Source organism: Pithys albifrons, chromosome 33, assembly GCF_047495875.1.
Source record: "Pithys albifrons albifrons isolate INPA30051 chromosome 33, PitAlb_v1, whole genome shotgun sequence".
NCBI lineage: Eukaryota > Metazoa > Chordata > Aves > Passeriformes > Thamnophilidae > Pithys > Pithys albifrons.
The window spans coordinates 325,710-342,993 of NC_092490.1; the positions used below are offsets into that span (position 1 = coordinate 325,710).

General features: G+C 49.7%; 2 protein-coding genes across 2 annotated transcripts in view; one reads left to right on the forward strand and one right to left on the reverse strand.

Moving 5' to 3' along the window:
• Positions 1–17,284, reverse strand: part of LOC139684162 (uncharacterized) — a 1,455,962-nt gene that overhangs the window by 289,448 nt on the left and 1,149,230 nt on the right.
• LOC139684161 (uncharacterized) overlaps positions 1–17,284 on the forward strand; it is a 1,434,678-nt gene that overhangs the window by 228,016 nt on the left and 1,189,378 nt on the right. The window contains 3 exon segments of the mRNA XM_071579762.1: positions 2,918–3,124; positions 3,209–3,589; positions 8,788–8,794. Of these exon segments, the coding sequence (XP_071435863.1) occupies positions 2,918–3,124; positions 3,209–3,589; positions 8,788–8,794 (595 nt within the window).

The window sequence follows — 17,284 nt, forward strand, 5'->3', positions numbered from 1 at the left end:
CGTTCCAGGTGATCCATGCTGGGCACAGACCTGCAGATCCACATTCTGGGTATTCCATGCTGGGCAGTGCACTGGGTTAGCAAGACCAGGTTTTGGTAGTGGGAGGGGCTTCAGGGAGGGGTTCTGTGAGCAGCTGCCAGAAGTTTCTCCCATGTCCAGCACCTGACCTGACCCTTGAAGGTGAGGACGACCCAAATACTTTTTATTTCACCCCATGGGGAAGATTAGATTTATTTTATCAATATATCTGTAGATGTAGGGTTTAGAACAGTTCTGTGTGCATGGAAAGTAGGTTTGGAGCAGTTTTGGTTCTTGTCTGTAGTGATAGAAAAGCATAAAAAATCCCACTTTCTTTTTCTAGCTCCAAGCCCAGCCTGTTCCCTCCAGGGGTGGGTGTTCCCCCCTCTGGTTCTGGGTGGTTCCTTTGCCCATGGGTAGCAAAGCACCCACTGCTTTTGCAGCTGGAGAGTGTTGGAGCCCTGAACCATCAACATTCCAGTCTCTGCCAGCTTTGTACCCCAAAAGCTGAGAAGGGTCGATCTGTCTCCTCAAAGCAGCCCTATCCCACTGAAAATGGCTCAATCCCACCCTAAAATTATTATTGTTCTTATTTTCTCTATGGAATTCTGGGGCAGCCAGTGCCAAACCTCAGCTGTCGGCAGGCTGAGGCTTGGTCTTGCACTTCTGCCTTTGCTCAGCCAGAACATTTTCAGTGTTTAATGAGTGTTTACCTTCCCTCACAGGAGGGAGGACACTGAACCCTTCCACAAAAGAAGAAAACAAGTATAAAAAGTTCAGAAAACACTGAAAAAAAGAAATACCTTTTGCTCACAGATATCCTTTTCATGTGCTACACTTCTGCTTTCCAATAAACAAAGTTGTCCACAACACTAATTCTGTAGGTGATGGCCTAAAAAAAGCATCTCATTTAATGAGAATCATTCCATAAAACTAAATCAAAAATGAGGGATTTGAAACTCTCTCAGATGAGCACAGTTCAGGAACAGGGCTCCTCAGTCACTTAGAAAACTTGGCTGATGCTGCTCATTCTGTGCCTGAAGTTTTTAAAGAAATAATAAAAAATTGTCCTACATGTCCTAGTTCAGCAGGTGGGACCAGTTTATCCCTGTGTGGATGATCAAAGCTGTGTATTCCACACACTCTCTTAGTTTCCCAAAAACTGTTAACAATGGAGCATTTGCAGCAGCTGCCCAGGGCACAGCTGACCCCTCAGGCTGGGAGCTGGGTGTGAAAGACATCTGTGAGATAAGAGCTGGGATAACTCCCCTGCAGGGAGTCGTTAGCACCTTGACACCCAGCCTGAGGGGGCGTGGCTGCTAATGGGCCATCAAGGGTTCCAAAATACCCCCTGACTACCAGAGTTAATCACCCATTGTGTGACTCCCCGCCCAGGGGGAGGGACTGGCTGCTCCCTGGGGTACATAATCTTGGGGGAAGACCTCTGGAGACACTCACTGGATTGAGAGGAGGACCAACACCTTGAAAGGAGGAGACCACCACCTTCAACCAGCCTGTGACCACCACTCTCCACCAGACTGCAACTGTCAGCTGCACCAACAGGTTTGCCACTTTAGACTTTTTCTTTGGACTTTGTGGAGCCACACAGGGTTGAGCACAGGGGCTAACAAACCCCTTTGTGCTTTTGCTCCAGGGGGCTGGGTTATACTGCTGGGCTTTTGTGGGTTAAAACCCATTTTTCTCTTTCTGCCATTGCATTTCTTGAAATATTGTCATAAAGTTGTAACTCTGACTTATAATCTCCTTTGTGTTGTGTTCATTTCTCCTGCCAGTTTACCTTTAAGCCAGCACAGCTCCCCACTTGGGGCTTCCACCACCCTCTGGAAGGATCTGAGCTGTGACCACTACTAGGACAGGACCACAGACACCACTGGGTGAGGACCACTGGCTTGACTGCCTGTCCCAGCAGCACAGCCTGACTGCAGTGCTGACTGTCAAGGTTCCTGCCAGGGTTTTGGGGTGTGGGGAAGGTGAATCCTATGGAAGGGGGGCCATTGTGCCTCTGTGCTGTGGCCACGTGTGTTTTACGGGAGGGGAGGCTGGACACAAACTTGAGTGGTCAGAGTGGGCTGGGCTTGGAAAGTTTTTCCTCCTAAGTTTGTTTAGCCCAGTTCATGAGATGTTTTCAGCATTTCTTCTTGGTAAAGAGTTGGAGTTTTCACCCCTTACATTTAGATGTATTTGTTCACTTTCTCTGCATTGCAGAAACCTGAGTAGGGAATCCTGGGCAGGAGACTTCTCTCCACGATGACTCCCCCTTGCAAATTATCTCAAACTGAGACACTGGTGTGTTTCTAGAGATAGATTTGAGAGTAGAAACCCCCAACCAATGTGCTAACATGTTGGTTTTTTACTCCCAGAACAGCATTTCTCCTTTCTAAACCTAGAAAGAATTGAGAAGGAGACTGCCAAGAAGATGAAGATGCCCCGGGAGCCCCAGGCAGGTGAGGAGGAAGTCAGTGCCCCTTTGCCCCTCTCCCTTGTGCTGCATCTTCCAGCCCAGCATGGCCCCGGCTGCAGGACAACCCCGCTGCCTATGCCATCCTGCCAGGGCCGGGTTTGGGGGGATGTCCTTGGCCTTCCCTGTGGGCCGGAGGCAAATGCCCTGAGTGTCCTTGTTCCTTCCTGCCCCAGGCCCCGAGCTGAGCATAGAGAACACGGACAAATACCCCGGGCAGAACTTCACAGCAGAGGCTGTTTTGAACCGTGCCATGGTACAGGAAGTCACTGGGGAGGAAAAGCCACGGCGATCCCACAGGAAGAGGAGCTCCAAGCCGAGCCAAGAGACATCCGAGGAGGAAACACCCAACGTGTCCGGGGAAGGCAGTCAAAGATTGAGCCAGAGCTCTGACCTGGTGGTGCAGCAGCAGCTTCAGAGAAGGGAGAAGCGCTACAAGTGCTTGGAATGTGAGAAGAGCTTCAGCCAGAGCTCAGACCTGACTCGCCATCAGCACATCCACACTGGGGAACGGCCTTACACATGCGAGGAATGTGGAAAGAGCTTCAATCACAGATCCAACCTTACGCAACACAAGAAGATCCACACTGGGGAATATCCCTACGAGTGTTCTGAGTGTGGGAAGAGGTGTCGCAGCAGCTCCAATCTTCTCGTTCACCTGCGCACACACACGGGGGAGAGGCCCTTCTGCTGCACCGACTGCGGGAGGAGATTCAATCAGAACTCCCACCTCATTACTCACCGGCGTATCCACACTGGAGAGAGGCCTTATCTTTGTTGGGAGTGTGGGAAAAGCTTTCGTCAGAACTCTGAGCTCGTCATCCACCAGATGATCCACACTGGGGAGAGGCCTTACGAGTGTTCCGAGTGTGGGAAGAGGTTTCAGACCAGCTCACTTCTCCTTGTACATCAGCGCATACACACAGGGGAGAGGCCTTTCCGCTGCACCGACTGCGGGAAGAGATTCAATGTCAACTCCAACCTCATCACCCACCGGCGTATCCACACTGGAGAGCGGCCCTACAAGTGTGACGAGTGCGGGAAAAGCTTCACCCACAGCTCTCACTTGACCAGACACCAACACACCCACCAGTAAGGGAAGCCCTGTGCGTGCCCCAAATGTGGGAAGAGCTTTGTCTGCTGCTCCAACTCCATCACCCATCTCCAGACCCACATTTTGAACAGAACTCATGAACCATATTCCCAGTGATCCACCTTAGGAACACGCCTGCCTAGTGTTCTCTTCATCCTCCTAGTTCTCTTTGGGAACTTGAATTTCCACAGGGAGAGGAACATCCATGGTGTCATGAGTTTATTTAGACCCAGATTTAGGCTTTGTTTTCTAGTGCAGGCCTTGGACAATCAGCTGAGTTGAACCAGGTCAGGCCAGTTGACTTCTACAGACCAATGATATTGCCTACCATATTCTGACGTCATCTCAGATAGAAAAAGAGAGGGAGGAGGTGTCTTCCTTCTTCTTCCTGCTGCATGAGCAAAGACTTGGGGTGAAGCTCAGAGCTCCTGGGGAGAGATCAAGACCCTCCAGCATTTTATTATCTTTTCTAGGGAATTGCAATTTTTTTCTTATTGCTCTTGCTAGCTTTTATTCTTAGTGTGTAGTTTGTATTTTATTTGGGTTTTACTTTTTCTCTCTATTCTGTTTAATGTACCATAATCTACTGAACTATCATCTGCTGTTTGTTTGTTGGGGTTTTTTTGGGGTGGGAGGAGGGTGGGGGAGGAGGAGGGACTTTTCCTCTGAAATGCTTAATTGGCATTTTACTAAGTCAGAACCATCCCACGTGGGGACAGAGACTGATGTGTGAAATTCATTGGGAAGGGGGATTTGCTGACTTTTGACCCTAAAAATCTCCCCTGCTCTCACTTAGTTCTTCTGGTGGTCAAAAGCAATCCTGAATGGTGTTTGAGATATTTTCCAAACTAAATAATTCTATAATTCTAATTCTCTAAAGGCCACCCAACTCAACCCCATGCACATTCACATGATTAGGGTTTTTTGTGGGTTTTTTTAAATATTTTATTTGATTCATCTCCATCTCTTAAAATCACCTGAAATTGAAGTTTAAATAAAGAGATCTAACAAAGACATCTAAATTTCCATCATTCTCTTTGGGATTCGGGCAGGAATTTGGGGATCAAAGAGATATTCAGGAAGATTTCAGGGATCTGTGGGGATTTGGTTTTTTTTTCTCAAAACTGGAGGTGTCCAGACCGACTGACATTTCTCCATCATTTTGCAGTCCAATATCTGAGAGGGATTGATCTGTCAGCTCATAACACCTCAATCTCACCCCAAAATGGCTCCATGCCACCTTGAAATGACTCAATCCCATCCCAAAGTGGTTTAATCCAATTTGAACCCACTTAGCGGGAGTCACCAGCAGGAGAAGGGATGCTACAAATCTAGGGAAGATGGGGTAAAATTGGAAAGGGTTTGGATGCAAATTGGGAGGGTTGGGATGGGACTTGAAGGGGAATGGAATGGGATTTGGGAAACGTGAGATGGGGTGTGTGGAAAAACTGAGGGAGCTTCTGTGGTGCCCTCCTATCCTGAGGAGGGTAATGTGAGGGATTGTGGGGGACATGTGACATCAGCACTTGGAGTGGGAAGCCACAGAGAGGGACACAGAGAGCTCTTTCTGAGGGGATCCTGCACCTCTGCAGCAGTTCAGAGGCCTTTAAATATCTTTTGAGGGTTTTGCTTCTTTTTTTCTTGGGCTAAGTTGACCCTCTTGCAATCAGGGGGATGAGATGACTCTATTGACGGAAAAAACCTGCCGTTTTATGTCTTGTTTTAGTGGTTCTAAATGGCTCCTCAGAGTTCCTCCCCCCCGTCCCCCCTCATTCTGGGTGTTGCAGTGGCCCCCTGGCTCCACTGCTGCCTGAGGGGGGTTATAATCCCCAATTCTGCAGTGTTGGAAGTGGCTTGTGGGGGACCGATATTCATTTACAAGTTACCTGTAGGGGGGTATCTCCCCTTCCTCCAGACCAGCTGGGGTGAGGCTGGGACCCCTCCCCACACAGGGAGCATCCACAGTATTTTGGGAGCGTATGGGAGTCACTGCGCACTGGGATCAGCGCAGCTCGTGTCACAGAATGCCAGAATGTGCTGAGTGGGAAGGGATCCGCAAGGACCATGGAGTCCAAACCTAAGCCCTGCACAGGCCCATCCCCAAGAGTCACACCCTGTGCTCCAGAGCATCATCCAAACCCTCCAGGAGCTCTGGCAGCCTTGGGGCTGTGCCCACTACCCTGGGGAGCCTGGTCAGTGCCCACCACCCTCTGGGGGAAAAACCTCTTTGGAAGGTCCAAGCTGACCCTGCCCTGACACAACTTCAGGCCATTCCCTGGGTGCTGTCCCTGGTTCCCACAGAGCAGAGATCAGTGCCTGCCCCTCCTCTGCTCCTGCCCAGGAAGTTGTACCTGCAATGAGTTTTCCCCTCAGTCTCCTCTTGTGCATCTCAACATAAAAAGTGCCCCCAGCTGCTCCTCACACACTGCCACTACAGGCTCTTGCCCATCTTAGTTGCCTCCCTTGGATACTCTCCACTGGCTCAATCTATTCCATCTGTTTTGGTGCCCCAAAGTGCCCCAATATTGCAAGGGATATAAATGCCAGGCCTGACGATTCCCAGGGGCCAGTGTGACACTGCAGGGCCTCATGGAACCCAGGGGACACTGTGACACTGCAGGGAGTTCGAGAACCTAGAGGACATTGTGACACTTCAGGGCCACCTGGAACCCAGGGCACACTATGACACTGGAAGTCCCAAAGCACACTGTGACACTGCAGGGCCCAGGGCACACTGTCACACACACAGAACCAGCCAGCCCTGCCCGAGCTCGGCAGCAGCACAGAGGGCACTGCCCAACCCTGGCACCGCTGGCGCCACAAGAGGAGCCCAATTGGCCTCTCTGTTTCCAGCACCAAAGGCAGACACAGCCCTGGCTCAAGGGGCAGCTGCAGCTGCTCCTCACTGTGCCCAGCAGGGCACACACACGCACCCCCCGGCACAGCAGGAGGCACATCCAGCTGCTCCTGAGCCAGCACAGGGCACAACCCCTGTGCCCCTCTAGGCCTGCACAGCTCCCTCTGTCCTGCCATCACCTCGAGCAGCTGCCCTGCACCTCTGGGGCTGCTCCCTTCGACTTCTCATCTTAAAACTGGAGGTCAGGACTCCAGCAGATCCCTTCTCTTCTCCCACTAGTGATGATGCCAAATGCCCTGTGGGGTGGGTGCAGCAATGGCAGCAGAAGAAGTGGCAGAACAGGGTGAATCCCATCTGGGCTGCTGCCTTGTGGCAAAGGTATCAGTGCCGGGGTGGGGCACCTGCTGTGAAGGTGTGTCATGGGGGTGCTCCTGTACCCAAGACTCAGGCCCCTGAAGAACAGCAGAACAACCAGCAGGTGGCTCAGACTGCTGCCATTGAAGGGGCTCAGGTGCCTTGGCATTGGCAGCACAAGAGGGAATTATTTATGGCCAGGACACCTCAAGCCATCAAGGAAGAGATGAAATATAAGGATGGGCTTGTTGCTGAGCGGTGGGCTTAGCCAGGGGCACTGTTGCACAGGGTATCCATGGATGTGAAAGCCTAGACGGAGGAGCCTCTATGGGTTGGAGGACAATGACTGTTAGAGAAATAAAGGGAGGCCTGGTAGACTGACTGGATCACACTGCCGCAGACTCCCCATGGCAAGGCCCACATACTTATGGTGATGGAAACAAGCACAGGAAGTCTGGAAACATCCCCTGTGCCCCATGGCACTGCCTGGAACACTGTCCTGTGCCTGGAGGAGGAAATGTGATGGTGACATGGAACTCCTGAAAGAACTGAATCAGACTGTGGGACTGAATTCCAAAAAAACCTGACAGACACCTAGGCCAAAGAACCTTGCCTGAGTGCGTGAATCCCATGCCCTGCCATGCAGCAGCCTCTGGGAAGATCCAAGGGTGCAATGGACAGGGAAAGGTCACATTGAGAGCAGTGGGTGATGGGACCTGAAAACACTGGGATGCACATTTAGCAAAGACCGCCTGGTCAGTCCACACTGGAACATCTCCCCATTGGGCTGGGCCTGCCCAATCAAAAATTTCAGGTTCTGTAGAATAGATTAATGTTTCTGAAGTGCCCATTAAAACATGCTGGGAAAAGAGTCTGCATTGTTCCTGCCTCAGGCCAAGGCAAACCCATCCAGGGGTTGCTTTTCCTCAAGGTCTCAGGTGCTTTTGAAGGGTGGTGTGGGAGGAGGAGAACTCTGGTGTGTGCCTTGAGGGAATTTGATTTTGGGAGAGAAGGGCCAATGGATCAATTCTATGACATTAATAATTATCCCTTCTGTGCTGGCTGGGTGGACATCACCCACCTGAGCCATCAATCTCACCCACAGCTGTTCTGGGCATTTCAGCCTTGACTTTCCTCTGATCGTTGCCCTCCCACCAAGGAAGAGGGAACTGCTCTAAAACTGGCCTAGTGCAGCAGTGCTGGAATCAGAACTGACTCCAATGTGCAACCTGCAAAAGTCCAGCACCCCACAGCACCTTCCCTGCTTGAGAGACTATTCCCAGGGATGGAGGCCAAAGTCATGACCTGAGTGAACTCAACAGACACTTTTGTGGCCATTTTATGACCTCCTGACAGAGCTGTTCCATTCCCTAAGGGAGTGATGTCTGTGTGTGTGTCTATCAAAAGAGAGAACTGGGGAAGGTGATGAGGAATTGGAAGTGTGAGACCTGGCATGACATAAAAGGGATGGAATAAGGGCTGGACATTGTCCTGCTTTCAGCTGGGATGGAGTTAATTCCCCTCAGGAGCTGTTTTGGATTCAGAAGGAGAATATTTTTGATAACACACTGATGCTTGGTTGTTTGCCATGTCATGTTTATACCAAGTCAAGGACTCTGTTTTGTTGTTTCCTTTGTGTCTCCTGCTTTGCCATGAGGAGATTCCCAAAATAAAAAAGCTGGGAGAGCTGAGCTGAACTGGCCAAAGGGTTATTGCACAGAACAACATGTCATGCCCAGTATATAAACTGGGGATAGTTACCCAGAAATGGCTGACGGGGGTTTGGGAAGGGGAGTCTGCCATTGGTCAGTGGGTGGTGAGCAATTGCATTGTGTAACACTTGTATTTTCTCCTTTTATTATCATTACTATATATTATTTACCATTACTGTGGTCCTTTGATTTAAAATATTGAACTGTTCTTACCTCAACCTACAAGTTTCACTTTGATTGCCCTCCCAATTCCACTGGGCTGGAGGGGGGAGAGAGGGGAGGTTGAGGGAGTGTCTGTGCGGGGCTTCACCTCCAGCTGGGCCCCAAACCAGGACACCAGGGAGCTCTCCCTGCAGGCACAGAAATGCTCCCTTGCTCTTCTCCAGGGCATCCCCTTCCCCAGGTGAGTGTGTCCACTCCAGCCTGAGCAGTCGGTCCTGGCTCCCACCCTGTGATCCCTGCAGGGTCCTGAGCTGGAAGTGCTGCCCTGCAGAGGGAGGGGCTGTGCTGTCCTGGGGCCGTATCACAGGTCCAAAGGGAAAGAAACTTGAGGAAAAGCAAAGGACAGGGAGCAATGAAGAGAGATTCCTCTGATAAAGTCACACCAGTTTTCAGATAAATCTCCCTCAGATAGAAATGCATTTCCTTCCTCTGGTCTGTGCTGGCTGAGGGTGGTGTGAGCAGCAGGAGCTCTGCCCATGTGCTGCCAAGGCCTCAGCTTTGCTCTGCTGCACTGGGGACATGGAGCTGCTTTGTGACAGCTCTGACCATCATGAGGAAGGTCAAATGTACCACATCTTTTATAACATATCACCCTTTGTCCTTCTGACTCTGCAGCAGAGAGCCTGAAAATGTCTTTACAATCATTGTATCTGTGTTTTTATAGTTTCAACAACAATTCATGGAGAATATTCTACTTAAGTTTATGAATTTTCATGCTTTTGACTGAAATTATGAAAAGCCTTGAGAGAAGACATGATTTAAAGGGGCTCAAATCTCTGTGGCTCAGAGCAGAGCCAGGAGAGCTGCAGTGTCCATCACTCTCTTTCCCATCTCCTCTGAGCTTTGCCTGGTGCTGCATTCACATTGAGTTCACACGAAGAAATCTTGAAAACCATAAACCTACAAGTGCCTGTGCAGTGCTGAGAGCAGGGCAGTGCTGCTTCCAAGGGCAGATCTGGAATACCTCCTCAGTGCCAGACCAGAGGTGAAGCTGGGATGGACAGAGCCCGATACGAGGCTTCCTGGAGAGAAGTGCCTGGTTTATTCACCTATCTGAGATTCAGATTTGAAGTTTCAATGCCTTCTCCTGAAATCAGATGTTAATTTGTATGTGCTATTTCCCAGCCAGGTATGACAAGCCAGAGAATTGAAAGAACAGGATGCTTCCCTGTCATGTAGGTCCTGCTTTAATGTCCTCCCTGAAATGTGCCCTGGGAACTCTCTGGGGTTGATGTGGGTGCTGTGAGCATTCCCAAGCCCTGCAGCCGTCCCTGAGCAAGATAAGGAGCTCTCCCAGGGGCTGCTCCTTCCCCACAGCCCTTCTCCCCAGCCCTGTCAGCAGATCCCAGGGCCGGCTGAGAGCTGCCCCTGGCAGGCAGCAGAGTCCCTGCCCCAGCACAGCACCCTGGGCTGCAGGACCCTGCTCTGCCCCACAGCCCTGGGCACCCCGGCCTGCACTCCCCGGCTCCACAGTTATTCCAAAGGAACCCCAACAGCCTCCTCCTCACGCATCCCATCAATTGGGGCTGGGCCAGCTTTAGGAGATGCCTCCAGACACTTCCCAGGGCAGTGGGCACAGCCCCAAGGCTGAAAGAGCTGCAGGAGATTTTGGATGATGCCCTGGGGCACAGGGTTAAAGGTTATGCTGTAAGGGAGAAATTAACCTGAGTCAAGAAAGTTTAAAAGTCGGAATTGTAATTTACTAGAAAGATTACAAGAAATGCAATGATACAGACAAACATTTCTTTGAACCCTCAATAAACCAATTGTATAACCCACCCCCCTGGGACATGAACATTATGGTCTTCATTTGCCCCTGTGCTGAGTGTCACGTGGTATCCCTGAATTCACAGGAAAAGGAAAGGAAACCTTTTGGTGAGGATGATGGTCCCAGTCTGGACAAGAGTGGCTGTTGCAGTTCTGTTAAAGTCTTAGTCCCCCTCTGGATCCAAATAGTGATACCAGAAATGCCAATCCCTGAAGATTTGACATGCTCAGGTTCAAGTGGGAATGCCCTGCACCTCACCCAGGCTGGGGACTTCCACAATGGGTGATTTGACCCTGTGAGCCATGGGATATTTTTGGAGTCTTTGATGGTGTGAGTCATTGCAGCTGCCTATTGTTCCAGCCCCTAATGGCCCATTAGCAGACATGAGCCCTCAGGGTGGGTGTGAATGTGTTGATGCCTCCCCAGAGGGGAGTTATCACAGGTGACTCATTGGTGTGAAGCCAGAAAAATTCCTGTGCCTTCTAGGGTTCTCTCACACCCAGCTTGTACTCTGAGGGCTTGGGTGGGCTCTGTATTTATACTAATAAATGTATAAATTTCTTTCTTTCACATCTTCCAAAATGCAGTTTTTTTCCTTGTTTTCTGTAAGGACTTCTCAGCTCTTGGAAAATTTGTCTCAGCTTCTCTCTCAGGGAGGTTTTGAGATTCCTTCTGCAGGAACTTTTGGTGAACATGGCTGTGCTGGGCAGCCAATGGAAAGAAAATATTTTGTTGTCCTTTAAAAATATTTTAGCCACCCTTCTACCCCTGGGGTGGAGGTGTCAGGAGAAAATGTGGAGAATGAAGGAGTGGTTACACAGAAATCTGAAATAATCCTCTTATTAAGAGATGCAGAGAAAAACATAGGGAGGATCCATGATGGCCCATTAGGAGAGGTGAAATGCTCCAGGTCATGTGTGGGAATTGTCTCAGTGCTCCCAGGGGGCAGTTATCACAGCTCAGTCCCTGTGCAAGGCCAAGGAAAACACACCTACCTGGAGCCTGAGCTGGCAGGTGTGCACACCCTCAGAACCTTGGGGGTCACTTTGCACATCATCAGCTCCACCTGCACTGTCTGAGTCATCAGCATTCCAGCCTTTCACACCTGGGCACACATTCTTCTGCCAGGAGAACAGGACCACCCTTATTTAATCTCAAATTCCCCTCCCACTCCCAATTAGCAGGCATTTTGGGGAACAGAGGAAAGAGAAGGAGGATATCAGAAGTTTTGTGTCACCCAGGATATTATCCACCACTCTATTCCCTTTTCTTTTTTTTTTTCCCTTTTCCTCAGTATGCCCTGAATAACACATTAACTCTGCACCTCTATATCCAATATTATACACAAATAGGAACAATGGAACAGACAGTTTTACACCACAAATAGGTCCTCTTCAGGTACACACCATGTTTCCCTGTTTTTCTGAATTACCCACCAAGTGCAACTTTGTCCTTGAGCAAAATCAATCCCACAGATGGGTTTGCCTTTGCTTGAGACAGGACTGATCCACACGGTTTCCCCTGACACACCTCTCAGGTGCACTGTGGGGACTTTCTCTCCATCTGTGCTGTGAAGGGGCTCTGATTGGGGTTATCATCCAGTTATTAAAATTATTAGAAATGTCTCTGCCCAAATTAAGGTGCAAAGAGGACCAGATGCCAAAGTCAAGAGGATGGATTTTATTTAAGAGTAAATGTGAGGCAAAGAAAGAGAAATAGAAAGAATTAGGAAATAGGAGAGGGGGAGGGAAAGAGGGTGAGAGAGAAAAGTTAAAAGAGGAAATGTATCCCCACTCCATGGAACCCAGTGGTGTCCTGTGGGTCTGGATCTGCTGTCTCCTTGGTGCTGAGGGTCCCCCAAAACAGAGTCCAGGTCGGATTTTCTGGGATATTTTCTCTGTCACAATTTATCTTCACAACATTCCTTTCCAATTAATGTTCCACAAAGCTGCACCCACAACTGAGAAATGTCAGTGGTGCAGAGTGCAAGTATTTCCTAAACTGGTTACAGGTCTTGGGAGCTGGGAAAAGGTTTTCCTGTATTTTATCCTTGTCCCATTTGCAGTCCAAAGCTGAAACTCCTTCTGATTTAGGAAGGGGGTCTCAACCATTTCCCATGGAATAGTTTCTTTTATTCTGCTAAGATCTTTTAATTCACATGTGAAAATCTCTGTAAAATTAAGACAAATCATCATAATAAATGTGAAGACTTCAGAGGAAGAACTGGGAATATTGTTCCATATTTGTATGACTTTTTAATATGCATAATCTTATGTTCAAACTTCCAAATTAAACTGGGTTGATAGTTTTATTTCTCAAGTGGTTGAACTGTAAGTATCTCTCCATATGAGAAGACTAAGAGATTATTCCACTCCATTCCTTTTTTTTAACATAAAGAATAAATTATTTTAGCAAATTTAAATAACAATTAATAAAAGGGTTTTTAAATATAGTCTCGCTAATATTTGATCTCCCAATGCATCCCACTCAATGAAACCACCAACAAACAACAAAGATATTTTTACAGATTTTGGGGCAAATAAAAGTTTTCTTGATTCCAAACAGCTTCATCTCACATGTTGGCAGGTCACTCCTAAAAGAAAGTGGAAAATTTCACCCAGTACAGACTGGTTATTCAAGGACAGGCTGGGATAATGCTCCTAAAGCAGCAACTTGAGTCTGAAATGCTGACAGTCACAAGGTGACACATCCTGAGGGAAAGATGCTCATCACCCCTTGGCTGCTTTCTGTGAGCCTTCTCCTGCACATCTGCTGGCAGTTCCCCCAGTCCCAGCTGGTTCCTTTGATCTTCAGTGGAGTGCTGGAATTCCTGGAAATAGAAAACTAAACAAAGTTCCCCCAAAAAGCAACTCCTTAGTGAATCAAGTGGTTCAACTGCATGAACTTGGGATCTCTCAGGTGGAGTTTTAACTCCTCTTCCATGCAGTGCTCCCTGCACTGCTGTTGTTGTTTGCCCCATCTTTTCAGGGGGTCTCCTCCTGTTAATTTCCTGTTCAGAGGAAGTGAGACTGCTTGTAAAAATTCAGCAAGAGCTGCCCCTTGTGCTGGGTTACTTTGAGGGTTTTAGGAGGCTTCTGCTCCTCGCCCTGGAGCCATGAACTGACCTTATCAGTTGGGCAGATAACACGTGCTGCGTTTGCTCCAGTGGTTTAACTTTGTGCCATCTGGGAAGTGCCTCCAGCCCCTCAGCATCCCACTGCATTAATAGTGACTGGATTTCCATCTCCCCTGATCCAGGGCCAGGCTTTGATATCTTGGGAGCCGCACACGGTGCCAGTTTAGCAGCAGTTTGCTGACCCTGGCACACAGTGGTTATTTCAGCTTTAATTAAGGCTCAATCTGCTCCTTCCTCATCATCAGCTGTCAATGCAAACCTGATGTTTTGCTCTTTCTCACAACAACAGACTGGCTCACTGTCTCTCAGCTGCTCCCCTGAACACAGGAAGTTTGAGTTACAAGGCTTTGTTACGGGTTCTACATCCTGCAAATCTCCCTGTAAGATTCTCCCTCTCTCCTGCACATTCCAAAGCTCCACCTGAATCTCTCAGACATGCCCATGCTCAGCAGCAAAGCAGTGCCACCATTTGCAGCCTGTCTTGGAGCTCAGCAGCAAGCAATGCTCCTGCTGCAGCCTTTTGGCCTAATTCTTCCTTTTTCTGGAAATACCATGTTTTGTCTGATTCTTGCAAAGACAGGATTATTTCAGATTTCTGTGTATCCACTCCTTCATTCTCTGCATTTTCTCCAGCCACCTCCACCCCAGCACAGAAGAGTCACTAAGAAATTTTTAAAGGAAGGACAACAATACATTCTATGAAGTAGTGATACCAGAAATCCCCAAACCCAATGATTTTTGGTGCTCAGATTCCAGTGGGAATGCCCAGTACTTCACTCAGGGTGGGGACTTTCAGAATGGGTGGTTTGACCCTGTAAGTCATGGGACTGGTTTGGACTCTTTGATGCTCTGGGTTATTGGAGCTGCCTATTGTTCCAGCCCCTAATGGCCCATTAGCAGAGATGAGCCCTCAGGGTGGGTGTGAAGGTGCTGATGGCTCTCCAGAGGGGAGTTATCACAGTTATCACAGCTGAGTCATTAGTGTGGAGACACAAACATTCCTGTGTCTCCCAGGGTTCTGTAATTACCCAGTATGTAGCCTGAGGCCTTGGGTGGGCCCTGTCTTGCTAATGATAAATCTAGAAATTAAGGTTTTTTCATATCTTCCAAAATGCAGCTCTGTTCCTTGTCTATCAACCTACTTGGGAATCTTTCAAACTTGCAAATCTTATTCAGCCTTCATCAGAGAAGTTTACTGTGGTACCAAAAACAGATTTATACCACAAGGACTGGCATCGTGGAAGAGCAAACATCCCCACACCCTCCCTGTCCCCACAGGCAGAGCCACAGGGACCAGGGCAGGTCCCCCAACAAGTGCCACTGTAAATGACCCAGTATCTGCTCTTTTGCAATCAGGCAACGACCCAGTTTGGCAGGAGATGCTCCAGGAAAAGTCCAGGTATGTCCAAGACACAGAATTTGGGGAAGGAGAACACACCTCAGTGTCCTTCACACACATCTTGTGTGTGAGAAAAGCCCAGGTCAGAAACATCCACCTGCCCAGGGGTCCAGCAGTGGGGCAGCACCAGGGTGCAAACAGGGCAGGAGAAACTGCTCCCTGCAGACCCCACAGCCAAGGGCAGAGAGAAACCTGCCAGGCCACTACACACCCCCCAGGCTGTTGAACCTTCTGACACAATCCTGGGGACCAAACCTGTTGTTCTCCTTCCTCCTCTGGACACAGGAGCCCCAACGTGGGGCACGATCCTGCCCAAACACCAGAGACTGGGACGCCTGGGGTTGGGGAGGGAAGACAGAAGAGACCCCAGGAAAGAATAAGGAATAGGGAGCCTCATGTGTCACCCCATGTCCCCTGTCTGTCTCAGTGCCTCTCCTAACCCTTCCCACATCCTTCCCAGTCCTTCTGAGTGTCCCTGCAGCCCCCTTGCCTCTCTCCCAGCGCCCGCCAGCTTTTCCACCTCACTGATTCTGTTGAGCTCCCAGTCCGCCCAGGCCCCTGCACTGCTCCAGGATGGATTTCTACCCTGCCCAGGTACAGGTCAGGTGGTTCCAGCTTGGGCAGGAGCTTTCAAAGCCCTTGGTGGTCACCAACATGGTCCCCAATAAGGACAGGACCCACCATCTGCTGGTGATGGTGGAAATCCCCCCAGGAAGGATCACCTTCACCTGCTGGGTGGGGCACATCATCCTGGAGCACCCCCTCACCTGGGACTGGGGTATGGCCTGGCAACTTGGAGGGAGGCTGGGGATCCTGGGACTAATTGGGAAGGGGGTTGGGGAAGCCTTGGGAAACTGGCAGGCAGTTTGGGGAGTCTGGTGGTAATTCAGGGCAGTTTGGGGAGGGAATGGACTGGTACAGAGAAGGTTTAGACAGTCATGGAAGGGGGTATGGGAAGCCAGGAGTGAAACTGGGTGGGATTTGGGTTTCTTGGGGGATTACTAAGAAGGGGATTAAGAGACCTGGCATACTGGAAAGGGGTTTTTAATGGTCCAGAGATCAATTAGAAGGGAAATATGGAACAGCCAAGGTTAACTAGAAAGGGATTGGGAATGGCTTTTGAAGTCCTTGTAAGGCTGTGAAGAGTTGGAAGGGGTTTGGGGGAACCCTTGGGTTGCTGGTAGTGAGATTGGATCATTCCAGTTAGGATGTGTGGAGGGGGGGGGGCGGGGGAGAATGGAATCCTGAAGGGGGTGGGAGGAGGATCAAGATGGTCCTGGTTGAGTTGAGGGCAAAGGGCAGGAGTTTGGGGGATTTCTTAGAGGGTCGGTGAGAAGTTTTGAAAGGTGCAGACCCCCCCAGACCTCTCAGAGCTGCCACGTGCTGCCTGCAGCAAGACACTGACAGGGATCCGGGGCTTCGTGTTGGGTTCATCTTCCTGGTGCTGGGGATCAGCTTCTACCTCTGCCAGAAAGGGAGTGGGTTGCTTGGGGTCCTGTTCCTACCCCCATGTGTGCCCTCCCAGGGGATCCCCCACCTCAGTGTCACCCCCTGTTCTCTCCCCACAGAGATCCTGAGCCATCAGCAGCCGCAGCCCCTCTCTGTGGCCTCGGGCCCAGCATGAACTATCCACCCCAATCCCTGTGCTGATTTTGGAGGGGTTGCATGTCCCCACAGCCCCTGCTTTTAGTCTAACACCACCTGATTCCACTTTTCCCAGTAAAGCGTCCCAGTTCTTACCAGTTCAATTCATTAGGGGGCAGTGGGAAACAGACCTGGGGGGACCCCGCGGGAAGGAGGCGAGGTTGGAAGGAGCAGAACCAGACCCAGGATGGATCAGTGGGGACTCCTGTGTGTCCCCTGTGACACTCACATAATACACAATTACAAGGAACAATGTTCCTCCACTGTTTCTCTGCCAAAAACATCCTATTGAAAGGTTTTCTGTCAACATTTTGCTAAAAGCTCCCAAACAAACTTCCTGCCAGAGCATCCTGCTGGAGCCTGCCTGCCATAAAGGTTCCTGCTTTTGGGCTCGTAGCTGCCTGCCAAAAGTCAAGTACAAACCTTTTGGAACAGTATGAAAACTCAGAGAAGGCACCTTGAGAATTCAGAGAGGGAAAAGGAAAGAGAGCAAACCAGTTACCATAATGGAAATCTCTCCCTACATCCCCCTCTCTCATCTCCTCATGAGGACCAGATTTTGCTCATCCCAGAAGGCTTAAAAAAAGCTTCTTCTGAGAAAC